The following is a 20,803-nucleotide window of genomic DNA, read 5'->3' on the forward strand; positions in this document are numbered from 1 at the left end:
ATTGATTTCAACATGAAAAGAATTTCTTTCTGAGATTCATTAACATTTTATTGTTGATATATCAACCTGGGAGCTTTGGAGACAGGTGTTGAAGATGATTTTTTACCATTTAAGGCTGAGTATGGAACACTCATTTTGTTTTTGTATATAGTCTTCATAGTCCAATAGGGTCCCCAACCCAGATAAGCAATCCAAGAGTTTTTGTTCTTCCCTTTTCCCAGCTGCAGTCTGCAAAAGTGAAAGTGTCAGGGAACAACAAAGAGTCTTATCTGAGTCTGGGCTTCAAGCCAAACCTGAAAGCTGTTATGTGATGTCTCTGGCCACTTTCCAGGCAGGATATTAGCCACTGCCAAATTCTGTGCCCAGGTAAGCAGAATTCACCAGACAATACTTATGTTGGTAAAAATAAAGATGCATATCTCATGCTTTTCTTAAAAATCAATGCTAGCTTTAATCAATTATTGCAATAGTAAATTTAATTTGATAGAAACAGCAATTGATTATACAAGGTAACGTACAATAAATTTAACTAAATGCTTCCTTAAAGAACAACTTTTCATACCATTTAAGAAAGAATTACACTTAGATCACTGCAAGTTGATACACACACACACATATATAAACTGGTGTTAAATTCTTTAACTATAAACCAAATGCTGCTTCAAATAGATAGAAGACCTAAAGCAATGCTCTTAACAATGACCAGAACAAGTGGGAAAGTTGCTATTTAAGAGGTTGATTCTTAAAATATTCAGGCCCCAAGCCATGTGATGCTTTCAAAACCAAATAGCAGCAATTCGTATTGCCCTGGAAACAGATTTAATGTAGTAAATTAAAATAGATATAATGTGGTCATCCAAACTTCTGCATCAAATATCAGATTCTTTTCAAGAGAAATCTCACATAAAGTGAGATGCATCAAATCTGGAAGGAGCTATTTAAAACTGAGTAACTGTGCAAGGTGTGCTTTTGTTAGGATGGCAGCAAATGGGAAATCATGTGAAGATGGAAAAGATAACGAATACCTGAACAAGAGTAACCTGAACAACAAATCTGTTATTTTATGAATATGACTCCTCAAAATAAATTGAACATTTACTTAGATAACTCACTTACAAATGTATTTTCATTCTATATTATATACTTCTGTTCTGTCACTGATCAGATAAAATGAAAGAAAGAGCTGGTATCATCTGAACATTATTAATATCAGAGCCCAAAACTTCACCCAGCAATTTTATGCAGATGATAAATATATGAAACTTTGTGGAACATTTTATTGATTAAGAGAAAATAGTCCCTTCCCCACTTCCCACCCAAGTAGCCTTGTTTGTCAATAATGAAAGGAATAACTTAAACAATACGCTCACCATACCTCAGCAATATAGAACGTTGAGGGTACAGAATACAATTAAAATATTTAGCAAAATCAGTAAGGTTACATTCTTTCAGCTATTTTCAAAGACAAGCCATATCCACAAGCATCAAGGCAATTTCTGTGTTAAAACCAGTGTAGAAAAGAATCTAGTCTTATTCTACAACTCCAACAAAATATTTACTCTTATTTTCTCCTTTGCTAAAAAGAACAAAAATGTGTGAACTTCAGCCTGTTACTAAATAACTGTTTGCTAAAGGATGACCCTTTAAAGGTAGGAAGCCAAAAGATAACCGGAATAACAGGCAAGTTTGGCCTTGGAGAACAAAATGAAGCAGGGCACAGGCTAATAGAATTTTGTCAAGAGAATACGATGGTCATAACAAACACTCTTTTCCAACAACCCAAGAGACGGCTCTACACAGGGACATCACCAGACAGTCAACATAGAAATCAGATTGACTATGTACTCTGCAGCCAAAGATGGAGAAGCTCTATACAGTCAGTAAAAACAAGACCAGGAGCTGACTGTGGCTCAGATCATGAGCTTCTCGTTGCAAAATTTAGGCTTAAATTGAAAAAAAGTAGGGAAAAGCACTAGGCCACTCAGGTATGAACTAAATCATATTCCTGATGAATATACAGTAGAGGTGACAAATAGATTTAAGGAACTGGATCTGATAGACAGAATGCCTGAAGAACTATGGATGGAAGTTCGCAACATTGTACAAGAGGTAGCAACTAAAACCATCCCAAAGAGAAAGAAATGCAAGAAAGCAAAATGGCTGTCTGAGGAAGCTTTGCAAATAGCTGAGGAAAGAAGGGAAGCGAAAGGCAAAGGAGAAAGAGAAAGATACACCCAATTGAATGCAGAATTCCAGAGAGTAGCTAGAAGAGATAAGAATGCCTTCTTAAATGAACAGTGCAAAGAAATAGAAGAAAACAACAGAACAGGGAGGACCAGAGATCTCTTCAAGAAAATTGGAGATATGAATGGAACGTTTCATGCAAAGATGGGCATGATAAAGGACCAAAATGGCAGAGACCTAACAGAGGCAGAAGAGATTAAGAAGAGATGGCAAAACTACACAGAAGAACTATACAAGAATGAGCTTAACATACCAGATAACCACAATGAGATGATCATTGACCTCGAACCAGACATCCTAGAATGTGAAGTGAAATGGGCCTTAGAAAATCTGAGCAACAACAAAGCTAGTGGAAGTGACAGTATTCCAGCTGAGCTATTCAAAATCTTAAAAGAAGATGCAGTAAAAGTGCTACACTCAATTTGCCAGCAAATTTGGAAAACTCAACAGTGGCCACAGGATTGGAAAAGGTAAGTTTACATTCCAATTCCAAAGAAAGGCAATGCCAAAGAATGTTCAAACTATCGCACCATTGCACTCATTTCACATGCTAGTAAAATTATGCTTAAAATCCTACAAGCTAGACTCCAGCAGTATGTGGATCGAGAACTACCAGAAGTGCAGGCAGGATTTCGAAGAGTCAGAGGAACTAGAGATCAAATTGCCAACATACGCTGGATCATGGAGAAAGCTAGGGAGTTCCAGAAAAACATCTACTTCTGCTTCATTGACTATGCAAAAGCCTTTGATTGTGTGGATCACAACAAATTGTGGCAAGTTCTTAAAGAGATGGGAGTACCAGACCATCTCATTTGTCTCTTGAAAAACCTATATGCGGGTCAAGAAGCAACAGTGAGAACCGAACACAGAACCACTGATTGGTTCAAAATTGGAAAAGGAGTCCGGCAAGGCTGTATACTGTCGCCCTGCCTATTTAACTTATATGCAGAGCACATCATGAGAAAGGCAGGGCAAGATGAATCAAAAGTTGGAATTAAGATTGCCGGGAGAAATATCAACAACCTAAGATATGCAGATGATACCACTCTAATGGCAGAAAGTGAAGAGGAACTAAAGAGCCTCTTGATGTGGGTGAAGAAGGAGAGTGCAAAAGTTGGCTTGAAACTCAACATTAAGAAAACAAAAATCATGGCATCCGGCCCTCTCAATTCCTGGCAAATAGATGGGGAAGAAATGGAGGTAGTGACAGATTTTATTTTTCTGGGATCCAAGATCACCTCAGATGGAGACTGCAGCCAAGAAATTAAAAGACGCTTGCTCCTGGGGAGGAAAGCTATGGCAAATCTAGACAGCATTCTAAAAAGCAGAGACATCACCCTGCCAACAAAAGTGCGCATAGTCCAGGCCATGATTTTCCAAGTTGCAATGTATGGCTGTGAAAGTTGGACCATAAGAAAGGCTGAGCGCAAAAGAATTGAGGCCTTTGAACTGTGGTGCTGGAGAAGAATCCTGCGAGTCCCTTGGACTGCAAGGCGTTCAAACCGGTCGGTCCTAGAAGAGATCAACCCCGACTGCTCTTTAGAAGGCCAGATCCTGAAGTTGAAAATCAAGTACTTTGGCCACCTAATGAGAAGGAAGGATTCACTGGAGAAGAGCCTAATGCTGGGAAAGATTGAGGGCAATAGAAGAAGGGGACGACAGAGAATGAGATGGCTGGATGGAGTCACTGAAGCAGTAGGTGTGAATGTAAATGGACTCCAGAAGATGGTAGAGGACAGGAAGACCTGGAGGAATGTTGTCCATGGGGTCGCGATGGGTTGGACACGACTTCGCAATTAACAACAACAAAGGATGACCCAATAGACCATCATTATGGTTAAATGATGATCCATTTCCTGGCAAGGCTGAACTATACTGATGACCATATAGACATTACAGATAAAATTATGACAGACTCTAGAAGTGGGAGAAGTCAAAATAGAAATATGCAAAACTGAATCAGCGTATGGCGCCTATTTTAGAAATAATCTTGCAGATTTTGGGGGGGGGAAATTTCACATATAAAATATGCCTAATAATTTTATTAAAATATGTAAAATATATAGATTTGCTTATGTGGTAAACATAAGTTTTATTCCTGATATATTTAGGTTCACTGTCAAAACTAAAATATCACACATTACAGATGAAGTAGTACCAACATTTTTCTAAATCAATTTGTATCTGGTGGGATGAAGACGCACATTCCCCCACAATATGATTTATGCCAATAGCAAATTCATGTCTTTCTAGGTCCCCTCATACCTCAGGGACATGTTGAACTGGTATTAATGGTCCCAACTCTACTCATAGATCAAGGCTTGAACTTCCTTAAACTACACTGAAAAACAATTCATCAGCAGAACTTATCCTGAACATTTTCAATGGAGTTTTCTATGTGCAAATAAACACTATCTTTCTTTTGTACAGTCATAATCATGACAACATCACTAACATTAACCCAACAAGTTAATATAGAACACAATGTTTAATAATGTTGAAAATTTGATCTCTAGATAGACATCCACTCAAAGATTCCATAATAAAAATGCATGTAAGAAATGATTAGACAGAAAACAATACCCAGACCTGTGTTCCTAATATAGAAATGGTTTTTTTAAAAAAAATTATCTGCCGTTCCTTTTCACTTCATTAAATTTACAACATTCCAGCAACACATAATTGATTTTATATTCTGATTATCTACTTTATAAATTAACCATCCTGCTCTTAAAATAAAACGTTAAAGTTATATAAATAACATCTGAAGAATAATTAAATACTAAGTTTGTATCTATTTTATTTGGATGTACCACCTGCATCTTTAATCTACAATTTTCTTATTATATAGCTATAAAGTGTACCACATTTGTCAGACACACAAATATTTTTAAAATAGCTTGTTTGGGATATCAGCTTCTATTTGTGGATAGAGTATTTAATGAATTTTGATTTCTAGTGTCAAAAGAAACGCATATTTTTATTGGGCTCAGTGATGCCACCTCTTTCTTTGTGAATATCAGTATTAAGATAAAAATTGTTTTAAAATTTTCACAGAAATTATAGCACAATCTCATAATCCAGAAGCACAGACATACTACTATGGAGGGGTTTTTTACAAATGAAATTTGCTAACAGTAAGTTAGACTTACCTTCTTGTAGGCACACAGGTTTATCACTTGGTTTCCAGCTTAGGGAGCCATTAAAATGTCTCTCACAAAGCTTTTGGGATGGACCCTTAAGCCTGTATCCTTCTTGGCAATGAAACCGGACAACTGAACTTTCAAAGAAAACACCTGTGCTGGGCATTTTATATCCATATTCAGGGAATCCAGGATCAGAACAAGCATGGAGTTCATCAAAACCTACATCAACAAAGATGTAAAATATTTATGTTCAGTCAGATAGTTACATCCTATTCATCCTAATCTTCCTATCTCCTACCTTCCTATTATTTGCAAAACTGACTTGGGATACAGATTCCAAAACACAACTTGCATGGATATTTCCAAAGCCTGTAGCAAGATATCTCAGTTGATTCCCAAGCATGTGTTTAGCTTGCCTTTTGCACAGATACCATCTCACTTTTTGCCATTTTAATTCTATGCATAACATTTATTTATTCTCTGTGTGTGTAGATTTAATTTTTTTTTAGCCTTTGAATATCTGGCCCTTTTGAGATTTCCCTATATGCATTATGGTGGTCCAGTCTCAGATTTTATCTGAGTTCATGATTACACTCTTTCAGCTATATTAGGATATGCAAGTCAGCCGGGACCCATTTTTTAAAATTGATTTAATTCAAATCAATGTTGTGATGAGTTGTTTATTCATAAAGATTACATGCAAAAATTTACCAAATTACCAAATCAGTTTGAAAAGAGGAAATTTTATTATATTGTGTTTTAATCAATTGTTTATACAGCCCTAGGCTTTACATGTATTTTATGCATGTTCAAATTTTATTCAAATGTTATTATACCTATTCACAACCATCTAGTGATCACAGAGTTACAACTATGTCATGGGGCACAATCATGGAAAGCATGCAAGACTTCACTTCCCTACAATAGGAAAAGGAGAATGAGATATCTTTCGAACTGAGTCAGTTATCGTAAGGCCGATGCCATTAAACCTGAACATTTGCTGAATACCAACACAATTTCTTAGCTGACATAGCAAGAGAGTAAATGATGTACAGTGAGAGAGAAGCCTAGAATTTTTTTAAAAAATCAAATACGCAGTTTACTATATTAATTATGTCTAAAAAGAATCTGCACACTAAGCATAAATGTTTTCCATTCTGCATGCTTACGCATTTATTATTATGTTGGTATTGCTACCTGATGAAAACATTTCAAACAGTCTTTCAAACATTTCATATTGTTCAAATATGAAAACAGAAATGATGCAGTTACTATTCATGTGGAAGACACCTTAGAGAGACCTACAGACGTACATAGAACAAATGATCTGGAGATATTTGCACATACATATATTGAATATATAACAGAATCTGCCTATAACTAGCAGTTGGTAAATAATGATAGTGCAAAGTATATTGATAGAGCAAAATATTATTATTGGCACTGATTATCACAAACCAGTTCTGCAGGTTCACTTTAGCATTTCCTTAAATTTAATACTAGCAACCTAAGTTATGTCAATTTATGACTTAAGCAGTATGATTTGCTGTACTTACTTACTGGCTGGATAATTTGGAGTTCAAACGACAATTGACTGAAACTTTTTAAATCTTAAAATAGATTGGACTATAAAGACTGCATATAAAAACAAAATGGATGTTCCACACTTAGTCTTAAATGGTAAAAAACCAATTCTAACATTTGTCTCCAAAACCCCCAGCTCCACATACCAACAAGAAAATATTGATGAATCTCAGAAATAAATTCTTTCTATGTGGAAATCAATACAAGAGACAATTGTCTTAGCTCATGATGAGACTAAAAATAACACAAAGGAGATAAAAGAACAACTTTCTAATCTAAACATACAAATTTAGAAAATAACTACAAAAAGGAACCAGTAACCCAGAAAATAGAAGGAAAATTAGAGGAAGCAGATCCAAAGATGGAGGACCTAAAGGAAGGAATTAACAGACTCAGACAAATGAAGAATTAGAAGATACAGCAATAACACCGGAAATAGAAAAGATATCTTGTCAAGATTTCAGAACACATTTGAGGATAAGGAAGAAGAGCTGATTGAAGGGAAGATAAAGCTGTCAGAAGAATTATGGAAAATTGGAGAAGGAGGGAGACTGTTTAATGAATATAAATGGACTGAGTGTTCTTTCAAATATACCTTAATCAAATTGTATTTCTTACTTCAAACAATATACATAAAAATAGGGGAAGAACTACTTGAGGACTCAAATGCATTGACTTGGAAAGTTAGTTGGCAAAGGAAGAAAGCCAAGTAAGACTGAAGAAAATAGAGGTTTTGACCATTAGATGGGACATTATATTATTAAATGGCTAAGAGAATGGATAATTGTTAGAAACAAAAGTATTACTATAACTAGAAAGATAGGATATGCAACTAGAATACTGTATTTTGGGATGAGAAAGGAAATATGAAAATGCCAAGAGGGTCTGAATAAGGAAAACGTTTGGTTACCCAAATATTATTTACAATGAGAAAACTATAAGCGATAGAGATGGGATATTATATTATTAAACAGATGTTTGAATATGGTTAAGAAAATAGATAACTTTTGGAAATAAAAGTATTATCATAACTAGAAGGATAGGATTTCTAACTAGAATATTATGTTTTATTATGAGATGAGAAATATGAACATTCTAAAAGGGTTTGAATAAGGGAAGCTTTTGGTTACCCAAATATAATATATTATGAGAAAATTATAAGCGATAGAGATATTTTGAACACTGATGGGAAATTATTATTTTTTTAAAAAGCAGGAAAAACAGGATACTGATGGAACAAATGGATTTTAAGTGCAAATGCAATTGAGATATGTTTTGTCTAGAAAAAATATTATAAACTAACATTATTATGTATAATACCAGAAAAATGCAATGAATTAAATAAAGATATAATTAATTGTATATGTATTAACAGCAACAAGAATTGTAATTGCCCAGTGTGGGAAAAATGCATACCACTGGAAGAGAGGATCGAAGAAGCACTGGATGGTGTAGTATTTGAACTAGACTGAGAAAGTTAATATGTACCACCTAATTATCAATGGACAACACGTTGTTTATTAAGTATTTATGATTTAAAATTAGAAAATTAATAAAACGTTTACAAAAAAACCCATAATTGACTACAGAAGGATTTAGCTTTCAATGGATTTCCTATGCACAATTAAGAGAAAGATTTAATATAGATTTTAAAGATATCAAAAACAGAATGTGATAAAACAGTGAATTATGTACAAATGATGAACATATGATTGCTAAAATGTATAAATAAAAATTTGAAACAGAGGAAGAACAAGTTAAAGAATATATGGTGAAATGGCAAAGAATTTTGGTTTCATATACAAGTGGATCAATGGGAGAGAATGCTGTTACAAAGTCAGAAATTCACATTGTCTTACAATTTAAGAAGAACCTTTTCAAATATGCTCTCAGGAGGAAAACCAATAATCAAAAACCCTTTGCCAATCTGAGTTTAAGAATGAAGTCAGAAAGATCGGATTAGCAATTTCAAAGGCAAAGAACAGGCAAAGTGAAAGACAAACCTGCGAACACAGAATCATCTACATATATCCAACTCAAAGGAAGGACAGACCTAGCCCAGTGGTGGGATTCAGCCGGTTTGCACCGGTTTGGCAGAACCGATACCTAATTTTTTGTTGAATTCAGTGAACCGGTTATGATAAATCTGCACAAGCCACCCCTGCCGTTTTGCTTTTCTCTTTTTCTTCAGGAGGCCCTTTGAAATTGTTCCCCCCCCCCTTTGTTTTTCTGCCTTAAAATCCAAAGCAGCCACTCAGCTTCTTATAAAAATCATACCGGTAGCTACCATATCCTCAGCGGATGAGGAGGAAAATGTGTCTGTTCTGGATTTTAAGACAGAAAAGTGAAGGGGGGGGGGACAATTTCAAAGGGCCTCCTGGAAAAAAAGAGCAAAGCTTTTCTGTTTGCAGTTCGAAGCAGGTGTCGAGGTCAACCCTGTGGGAAACAGATCTGCTTCTCAAGGGCTTTGCAGAATCATCGGGGAAGGGGAACCTGGTCTTCCTCGCCCAGCTACAGCTGGAGTAGTTTCCCGGAGCTTTGCATCCTTCCATACAAGTGTCCTTCCTTTCCTCTCTTCTGCTGGGAGGAAAGCAGCAGAAAACAGGGCTGCCATTTCCGGAACGGAGAAGGGAGACGCCGGCCGATGCAGGGTGGCAAGAAAGTGTTCACAAGAAAGTGTGGTGGTGGTGATGGAGGGCTTGCAGAGGGAGGCGGCAGGGGAGGCTTGTGCAGATTTATCATAACCGGTTCACCGAACTCAACAAAAAATTAGGTATCAGTTCTGCCAAACCGGTACGAACTGGCTAAATCCCACCACTGACCTTGCCTACAAAAGTAGTAAAGATAACAAAACAGATAAATACATAACCATGCATTGGAATAGACAACCAGTTCAAAAAGAATTATAACCACCAGACTAGGTCACCAAGATACAGGACCTGCTGGAAGAGCTACTGTAGGTTCCCACAGTTTTAACAAAGCTAATAGAACGGAGACTATATGAATCTCAGGGGAGATGCTGTTTTACAGAGAAAGCACATCTCTTGAACCCACAAGATGGCTAGGGACTGAAGTACACCTAGTTTTCCAGATGTTACCGATTTGGCAGAAACAACAAAAGGAAAACTATCTTAAAGGTGCACATTCCTAAGCCATATAGGAATCCATACCTTGAGTTGCTTCTGGAATCTCACTGGTAACCATGCACGTCAAAAAGGAGAAGAGTTTACATGGACAGTAATAGACTGCATTCTGAACTTAATAAGAGTATTGTATTGGTCAAAGAGGAAGTCTTTAGGATATGAGTCCCTTTGAGAGAGATCTCCCAAAGTCAGCAATTGGCACACCAAATAAATTGGACCCTCAAATTTTACACCAGTTCTGCATGGTGCGACCCTATCCTTAAGATGTTCCACTTGTTTCTCAACTCTCATGAGGACTCATGTTGCTTTAGAAAGGATTGCCAGGTGGCATTCTGCAGATGCAAAAAGGCAGAAAACAATTATGTTTTACTAATCATGAAGATCTTAATTTGAGCTTGTACAAGTGTTCAATCAGACTTTATTTCAGACAGGAATAAACAGGCCAAGAACTCATAAATCACACTCCCGCCTAATATTAAGTTAAAGACTAAATAAAAGACAAAGCCAGCTGCTTATATGAAGCATACTCTCCAAAATAGCTAAAGGCAATACATGAAGCTACAGGACAGTTTCTGATCCTGTAATGACTTTTTAAAGCTGGCATTGCATCTCAATGGTCTGCATTTTAAGATCTTTCTTTAAAAGCTAGGAGAAAAAAACTCAGACAGTTCAGCATTAGTTATTCCACTTTATTCTATATTGTTTAAAACAGTTCTCCACTATGCATGCTATAAATTGGCAAACATCTTCTGAGTTTAATTCTGTGAAGATCAATCTCCTCTTAAGGAGTAATCTCCCAAGAGAGGAAAGTCAGCATGAGAATAAGGTATTTTTTTTTTACGAATAGCATTCTGAAAAATCATCCCTGATCTTTTAATTATTTCATATGTTATCTTTGCACATTTTTATAATATATATATATTTAAAGAAATCCTGGTAGGTCTTTCTCTAAATAGAAGTAGTTCTTTGTTATATCTCAAGTGAATTCATATGAATAAATGTGAACAAAGATGCACAGGGAAGCAAAACTCCCAACCTAGAAACACAAAATTGGCTTCAGACACAGTAATGATGAGTGACAGAAAAATCAAATGAACTACTTTACTGTTCAGTAAAACATATTTTGAGAACTTCAATTTCTCAACAGGGGATGGAAAAGTAAGCATAAGAGGGAAAGGGAAAAAAAGAGAAAAAAAGCATCTGTTATTTTCCTCCTCTTCATTATTTTTAAAAACTTTTTGAAGAGGCCTAGGATAATGGTGTTCCCTGAATAAGAATGGTATTTCTCAGAATGGAGCAAAGTAGGTATGTAAGATTGTTCAGGGTGTTTTATCTGGAGAAAAATATGTCTAGCCATCAAATCATTTTTAATGATTTAACATGCCTTCTTTATTATTGTTAAAAATAAGGTGGCATATATACGTAATATTCCTTCCTCCTCCTATTTTCCACACAGCAACAATCCCATGAGGTGAGTTGGTCTGACAGAGTGAGACTGGCCTAAAGTCATCTAGTTGGCTTTCACAGTTTCTTGGTTTCTAGCCTGATGCCTTCACCACCAGACCAAATTGGCTCTCCAATGCTCTTCACTATATACAGTCAGATATGTATATTTTTAATAGTCCAAATTAATTGCTTCATACACTGTTCCAATTTCCAGTAAACATCAGAATCTATACTGTTGATGCATATCACTCTGCCATTCCCCCATTCTCTTTCTGGCTCCTTGCATGCTGGGGTCACCCTTCAGAACATTATAGCAAACAATTATAGCAAAGATGTCAATTTGATGTAGTGGTTAACATGTTGGCCTAGAAACCAGGAGACTGAGAGTTCTAGTCCTGCCTTAGGGATGAAAAACTGGCTGGGTGACTTTGGGCTAGTCATTCTCTTTAAGCCCAACATACACATACATACATAAATACATACATACATGCATAGGTTGAGATAAAAAACTAAAAACAAACAAAGAAAACAATTTAGTATCCTCCTCCCCTTTAGAGCAGCGGCCCCCAACTTTCTGGACATGAGGGACAGGTTCCATGGAGAGAAGTTTTTCTGCAAACTGGAGGGGGCATAGTTTCGCATGCTGTCTGCATCCCACAGATGGGGCTTTGCTTGTTTGCGCGGCCCGGTTTCTGGTATGCCGCAGACTGGTACCAGTCCAAGGACCAGGGCTTGGGAACCCCTGCTTTAGAGAGTTTTACGGTTTTGGTGACCCAAGAAATTATATTCTCTTTACAATTTAGGGAAGAGTTTGTACAAGTGGGGTAGGTACTGCTGTACCTTGGACTTCAACTTTTCAACAATGTAGTTCATCATGAGGCCATAGAAAAGATTCCTTAGATCAGGGGTAAGCAACCTTGGCTCTTGTATGACTTGTGGACTTCAACTCCCAGAATTTCTGAGCCAGCCATGCTGGCTCAGGAATTCTGGGAGTTGAAGTCCACAAGTCATACAAGAGCCAAGGTTGCCTACCCATGCCCTAGATTCTAAGCTTGTTATGTAGAAAAACATTCTATTTCCAACATCAAATCATTATATTTCAAAATTTTGAAGAGTTATTAAGTACCACCAGAGGCAGCCTCTTTTTAAGGAGAGGGAGAAAATTTGTCACACAGTGACTTAATTATCACAACAATACCAGTGAGGAAGCATATTTCTTCAAGGGCATTCGATACAAAGTGGAAACAAAGTAACACAGCACATTAAAAACTAATGAATTTATTGTCATATAAAGTTCATTATTTTCTTTGAAATTTTTAGAAGATGTGCACAGTATGATAGGAGAAGGAATAGTAATCACTGCTGACAAAAAATGAAATGTACAAGATAGAAACAGTGATAATTAACTTTTAACAGCAATCATTTACAAAGAACTGCTAGATAAGATATGCATTCTTACTCTGGTGAACTGATTAATACATGATTATAATTCTTTTTCCCTACTTCAGAAAACAGAATTGAATATTTTCTTGAATTCTATTTTCTATATTGTTACATCTGTCATTTAAAAATGTGTTGCTCAATAGTTAGCGTGTTTATAACAATAGATGCTGCTGTTATGTACTTAGTCATAAATGCAACATATCACAATATAAGAATGCATTTTTGCTGGAGCATGTTACATAAACTATATAGGACATTATTATCATACCTTTCAATGAATTCCATAGCCAGTGCAGTCATTTTGACACAATGTGATCTACTCCAAACTGGCATCATATTTTGAAGACACCATATTAGGAAAAAAATTAGCTAACACTTTATTAGACCTATCCATCATATTTTGCACATCATACCAGATATAATAGTCCTAAAACTCACCACAGCGGGAATGAGATATGCTAAGTAAACAACTGTTTACTATATTTCACCAAGAAAACTTTGGTTTCCTGGATCATGGACTGCATTTCCTATGCGAAGGACTCTTGGCGAGGGATGGGCTGCACCTCACGAAAACAGGCAAAAATTTGATAAAAGACTGGCCCAACTCCTCAGGAGGGCTTTAAACTAAAACTGAGGGGGAAGGGTGACCAATCTCTAGAACTCAAACCAGTCACAAATCCCAAGAAAACAAGTCAAACAATGAGGTAGGCAGTGATGAGAAAAAAGAAAAATTCAAACAACTATCAGGAGATGCAGGAAACATACTCACGAACAGGCATAAAAGACTTATATGCTTATATACAAATGCTCAAAGCTTCGGGAACAAACAAGGTGAACTAGAAGCAATAGTACATGATGGAAGGTATGGCATAGTTGGCATAACAGAAACCTGGTGGGACGAAACCCGTGAATGGAATGGACTGATGGATGGATACAAATTACTCAAAAGAAACAGGTCTACAAAAAGAGGAGGGGGAATTGCACTATATGTAAGAGAACACTACATATCTACAGAAAACCCAGACCAGCACAATACCATTGAGAAAGAAAAACAAGAAGTTCAAGAAGAAACCAGCATGGCTACACAAAGATCTCTCTGACAAACTGAAAGACAAAAAAGAACAAATATAAAAAATAGAAACAGGGGCACATAACTAAGGCCGATTATCAGCAGACTGCCAGAACATGAAAAGATGAAGTCAGGAAAGCAAAGGCTCAGAACAAAAAAAGACTTGCAACAGAAATCAAGGATAATAAAAAAAGTTTCTTCTAACATATTTATAACAAAAAAAGAAAAAAAAGAAAGGCAACAGGGAGAAAGCAGAGCTGCTTAACTTATATTTTGCATTAGTCTTCACAAAAAAAGAAACTATAGCCGAACATACCAAAAAAACCCACTGCAAAAGACATACTAGAAGCAAAAATTAAAATAAGCAAGAAAATGGTAAGAGAACACCTATCCAACCTTGACAAATATAAATCACTGGGACCCGAGAGATTACATCCGAGAGTCCTGAAAAAGCTAGCAGATGTTATCTCAGAATTTTATTCCCCCCCCCCATCTGCTGGGTGGTTGCAGCAGGTTTTGGTCAGTTCACATGACCCTGGGACACTGTGACCGTCATAAGTATGAATCAGTTGCCAAGCATCTGAATGTAAATCATAAGACCTTGGAGATGCTGCAACATTCCAGCCTATTGGCACTTCTTCTGGGCTTAGCAAAAGCACCAGGATCAGCAGCGAGTTCCACCAGGAGCCTGGCGCTGATCCTGGAGCTTCCACTGAGCCCTGATGGTCCCGAAGAAGCGCCAATCAGCTGGAAAGCGGCACTGATCCTGGCGCTTCCGCTGAGCCCTGACAGCCTTGCAGCTCCAGCCATCTCTCGCTCAGGCTTGTGCGGTGCTGCCACCTGTTCAGCTCATTCCCCTTCCCCTCTACCACTTTTCTAGGATGGTCGCGTACCATCTGCCAGGTACCAATGTACCACAGATGGTACCCATACTACTCGTTGAAAAGTCCTGTCTTATGTAATCAAAAAGTATAAAAATCGGGATTTTAGAGGAGCCCGTCTTTGTTCAGGTGAATAAAAACGTAAAGCTTAAAGGCAAGTTCTGGTTTCTTGTGTTTTTTTTATCAAGCAACACCTCAGATCCTGCACAACAATCACACGAAGTATTAATGCCGCTATATAAAACGCTAGTAAGACCACACCTGGAATATTGCAGCCAATTTTGGTCACCATATCACAAAAAAGATGTTGAGAGTTTGGAAAAAATTCAGAGAAGAGCAATTAAGACAATCAAAGGCCTGGAGACTAAAACATATGAAGAACGGCTGCGGGACTTGGATTTGGCTAGTCTAAAGAAAAGAAGAAATAGGGGAGATATGATAGCAGTGTTCCAGTATCTGAGGGGCTGCCACAAAGAAGAGGGGGTCACGTTCACCAGAGCACCAGAGGGAAGGACGAGAAACAATGGTTGGAAACTGATCAAAGAGAGAAGCAATCTGAAATTAAGGAGAAAGTTCCTGACAGTGAGGACAATCAACCAGTGGAACAGCTTGCCCCCAGAAATCGTAGGAGCTCCATCACTGGGTATTTTAAAAAAGAAATTAGACAGTCACTTGTCTGAGATGGTATAGGTTCTCCTGCTTGAGCAGGGGGCTGGACTAGAAAACCCCCAAGTCCCTTCCAGCTCTATTCTATTCTATATTCTACAACTAAGCCTATAACCACTAGAGATTTTTGTGTATAGAGATGTGTAAATAATATAATCACATATTATTTCCTGTTTTTTCTCTCCTTTATGCTTGTCTCTAATAGAATTAGCTCAAATTCAAAAGCAGAACAAGTTCACATCTCAAGGGAAATGGATAATCCCAATGAAGAAGTAGCAAACAAATCAAGAAAGCAATGTTTCAGACTTAGAACCTGACATCAGTAAATACCAATTATCAGAATTAGGAGTCAAGTCCTATAAGTTGTTGCATACAACAATCTGGTTAAAAGTTAAACGCTCCAACAGAGTTCTAGGGGTATAACACCACTAAGCTCTTTTCATTAAGACTTGTACATAGACACAAGAATCAATATCTCATTTAAGAAAAGGGCAATTTAAAATAGAAACCAGAGTGGGGGCTGGGAGTGAGGTTATTTTGTCATGCTTTCCCAAGCTCCACATGATCTACATAAATAAATATAGGTTTGCATATTATATGCATTATCTGATTAAACTTGGAAGCAATCTCCATATGAAGTTTGATGAACCTCATTCTCCTGAAACCTGTCTTATCTGAGCTTTCACAGTCTGCCTTCCTACCTGGTCCATGTCATATCTTCTGCGGAGATAAACCTGAAGGGCAACTTCTGGTGGTTACTAATAAATACTATCCTTCCAACTTTCCTATTGTGCTAATCTAGTACTGACACAAACAAAAGGAATGCTAGCATATTTAAATAGCAGCAGTAGCAATAGCAACAAATTATCAGTTAAGGATTACTACTTTATTTTAGTATCTTGCCCTTTAGTGTTGCTAACACATGGTATAAATTAAAAAGAAATACAGATAGTCCTCAACTTAAAACATTCATTCAACAACCATTTAAAGTTACAATGGCACTGAATGGGGGCTACAACTAATTTTTAGAATTCTCTTCCCAACTGGTGCCTCTTGTGAATCCTCGCTGTGTAATAATTGTATACAATAATAATAATAACAACAATAATAATGATGATGATGATGATGTTGGAAGGGACCTTGGAGGTCATCTAGTCCAACCCCCTGCTCAGGCAGGAAACCCTCTACCATTTTGCAGTCTCTTAAAATATAACACAGCAATATTAAAATAAAATAACTGATCTGAAATTGAAGCACAGAACAGTAATTGGAATTATCTTTGAGGGGTAGAAGAGGGGAAAGAAAAAAATCCCAAGAATCCTAAGGAGTGTTTTACTGCCCTAATTAGAATCAATGGTGTACCAATCCTGATATGGCTGGATTTTCTCATTCATTATAACTGAAATCAAATTTTCACACTTGGAGGACATGATAAGAATGCATGATTTTTCACTACTGCAGCAATAGCTACTTATCTTCAAAGAATTGTTAGACATCTACTTGCCACTGTGATCTGAATGCAAGGATGACCAGGGTAAAATCACATATCACAGAAGAAAAACTCAAGCAATAACAGAATTTCAGATGCATCTGTGTCATGTGTGACTAATGTATAGTTAATGCTTCTGAAAAAAGTAAAATATAGTATAAAGATAAGGTGGTCCTCAGCTTACAATCACAATGGAGCCTGGAATTGTGGTTCATACATCAATGTGATCATACATTGATGCACCACACAACCAGAAACTATTTTACAATAGTTTTTACGATGGCTGTAAAGCAAATCACCACAGCTGCAAAACAAATCATGTGGCTGTTCAATGAATTAATTCTTCCCAATGGGCAATCAGAAACCTGCAAAAATGTCAGAAACTGATAAAAAACACTGCAAATATGATAAGACTGTAGGATGCTGCAACCAGTTGAAATGGCAACCCTGTTGCCAAGTGCCCAAAATGTAATAATATACCTGGAGGGATGTCAGTAGTTGTAACTGCAGGTCATAAGCACTTTTTTAAAAGTCTGTTGTAACTTCAAATGATTATTAAATGACCTGTCATAAGTTGAGGACTATTGTATTGCACCAAGTTCTTTTTTTGGAGTATAAAGAAGACTGGTGTATATATACAGAGAAATATTTGGATTCCTCACAATGTATGCATTTCCATTTTAGCTATCTAGTTTTTTATTGCCTATTTTAGCCTATTGTTCCACACCCCTAATTTATCAGAATTGGGATGAGCTATAAATAAATATGTGAGACCACACTGCTTGTTGACCTTGCTACTGATGCAGAACAAGGAGGGCAATGCAAAGTATGCAAGCCTATGCCTCATGGACTGGAAAAAAAGGCATTAAAGCAGCTGTCAGGAAAAGCCTTTAAACTGGATGCTCTTTAAAGAAGACGCAGCTGATGACTGATAGATTCCACCTTAGTGCTATGACCTGGATTCAGCACTTTCCTATCCTATATTGTTAATTAAAATCCAACTGGTTCTTTCTCCTTTATACCAAAATACTGATTCCTGCTTAAAATCAAACTCATGTAGATCTTGGAGATCTTTGGTCAGAACTGATAATGCCAAGTAAAGGGACGAAATAGCCTGAACTAGTACAAGGAATTTCCTATGTCCCAGTTAGTCTTGTTAAGGGGAGGAATCTGGAAAGTACCCGCACATTTTTATTTTGAGCAGTCTCTTTAACAAGCTAAAATATATAGTTCATTCACTCTCCTGCAAATTAAGATGGTTAAAGATTGTTTGTTTGAGGGCTTCTCCAATAGGAAGCACTTAAATATATTTCAATTTTAGTTTCCTAAACTGACCCCTAACATAACTGGAAGGCACCCTATATTTCTAATTGCAATTGTATAAGATTAGCTTTAATGACAACGTTCTTCAAAAGTTCAGAAAATAAACTTATTAAAACAGAAATAATGAAGAACAAACCAGGTTAGACTTGCTTTGTGAGAATTAAAAAATAGATTGTCAAACTGACATATATGCATACAGCAACTGTATCAAATCTTGTATCCTCCATGTTTTCTATATTATATACAAAGCAGAGAAAATTAATGTTAGTTCTGGTGATATAAGAACCAGAACAGATGCTTTCCTAAGAATACTCATTGTTCTATATATACAAACTAATTCATAGTTATCATTAATATATGGTGTAGTCAGTGTGAATTATGGTCACAACATGAATCTGAACTGTTTTGCAGAGAATGATCTTATCCACCTACAGAGAAATGACTCTAGTTCTACTCCTACAGTAGTGTTTATACATAATTCTAAAGAGGTAAGAACAGCAAAGAACACCTACAAATGGCACATTTAGCTGCTGATTCACTATATTCCTTCGTAACAGGCTTCTTCACTGCAGAGGAAGATTTAAAAATAGCATGGTTATAGTTAAAACTTTTCAACTTTCTGCTAGGGTGGATGCACATAAAACTTCCATTTTTTTGTTCCTCATTTAAAAGTTGCCTTTTACAGGTACTGTCTAATCAATAATGGGGGGTGTCAATGGAAAAAGTTCAGTATTTTTAACCATCAAAAACTACATTCATTTTCATTTTAGGCCATACATTTATTTATTGTCTCTTAGCATTACAGAGATAGCAGTGACAGGAAGGAAAACAATTTTTCTTTCTTATTTATATCTTAGACTATCAAGGAAATAAATAGTATTTTATAGCTTGGTTTAGTTTTCAATGCTCATGAAATGAATTACTTGATTTACATGCGGCAGTCTAGTGATATTTTGAAGACTTGCTGGACAGACAGTTTTACAAGTGGAGACATAATAATTAAATAAATGTTACCTACTTCTTTATAAAAATATTATTACATTTTAAGCTCTTTAAATATCTACCCAAATCTGTTAGTCTTTTCTATAAGGCCACTGTTTCACATGTTTTACTTTTCCATAAAGAAACAAACACATTAGTGAAGAGATAAAATTGTAGTATTGACAAAATCGTTATCAATCAGTTGCAAAAGTCAGCTTTACTTGGAACAGCTTACATCCTTTAATACCTTTAATACTATCAAATAACAATATCTGCCTTTCCCAGATCAATAAAATATCAAAACCAGTTTAAACAACTAGCTGAGAGTGCAACCAACCATAATAACAACTATGAGCTATCAGGATGAAGCCTACAAATATCTGGGTATTTTAAGTTGGATAATATCAAACATAGACAAGTTAAAATGTGATTAGTAGAGAATATATGCAACAAATGAGAAAAATGCTAAATGTAAAATTGAACAGTGCAAACACCATCAAAGCTATCAATACCTGAGGCATACATATGATACAATACATTGTTGAAATTATTAACTGGACACAAATTGAACTGGACAGTTTAGATTAAAAAAGAAGAAAACACATTACTACTCACTATACATTACATCCCTATAGTGATATTGGATATACAAACTGATAAAGCCATACTAAATTTGACTATGGTTGAAAAGTAGAAAATGTGGATAAATGTTGTGGCAATATCAAGGGATATAGAAGAGAAGACGAAGAATTGGAGATTACAAAGTATCAAGATCTGAAAAATGGAGTTTGAAAGATTATGGCATAAACTGGCCATGATCATCCCAGTAGTTATGGCACACTGGATGCCATAGCAATAAATCTTCAATTTTTAGAAAACTTAGAAAATATGCTCAGTGACAAAATTTCCATTTGTCAATTACAAAAGAATACACTGCTAGGATTCACATGTTTTCTATACCTGTGCGATATTCTAGGTTCTTGGAATGAACTTGATATGCATGAAAGCCAAGCTAAAGAATTGGCAGTTGTGATTTAACATTGTGAATATAACAACTTGGGAAGGGAACTCGATATGTAGACAGAAATGCCAAATCCAGTTTAAATATCTGGTTGTCAGTGTGACCAACCATATTAATGATGTTACTGTTGTATTTAAAATTGTATGAAGGAATCACTCAAAGATTCTCTTTTTAGTAGTATAGGTTAGTTTAGAATTTACCATTTCTGGTCAAGGTGATAGTGGATTAGAGATGGATAACCTCAAATACTTCTGAATGAAACTAATTTACTGCATCCATTTAAATCCAGTTTTGGACTGGAGCATCAGAGAGAGATAGCTTTGGATGATCTGCTGAAAAGCGTGATAAGGAAATTGTGATCTTGTTT

At 36.3% G+C, this 20,803-nt stretch overlaps 1 protein-coding gene across 8 annotated transcripts in view; it reads right to left on the reverse strand.

The window, feature by feature from the left end:
* Positions 1-20,803, reverse strand: part of SUSD4 (sushi domain containing 4) — a 70,043-nt gene that overhangs the window by 38,105 nt on the left and 11,135 nt on the right. For all 8 annotated transcript variants that reach the window (XM_039341681.1, XM_039341687.1, XM_039341680.1 and 5 more), the window contains one exon: positions 5,397-5,609. In XM_039341681.1, coding sequence (XP_039197615.1) covers positions 5,397-5,609 — 213 coding nt within the window. The remainder of the gene's footprint in view (positions 1-5,396; positions 5,610-20,803) is intronic.

The sequence above is a fragment of the Crotalus tigris genome, unplaced genomic scaffold (genome assembly GCF_016545835.1).
Source record: "Crotalus tigris isolate CLP2741 ecotype Arizona unplaced genomic scaffold, ASM1654583v1 scf7180000017771.5222438, whole genome shotgun sequence".
Classification (NCBI taxonomy): Eukaryota; Metazoa; Chordata; class Lepidosauria; order Squamata; family Viperidae; genus Crotalus; species Crotalus tigris.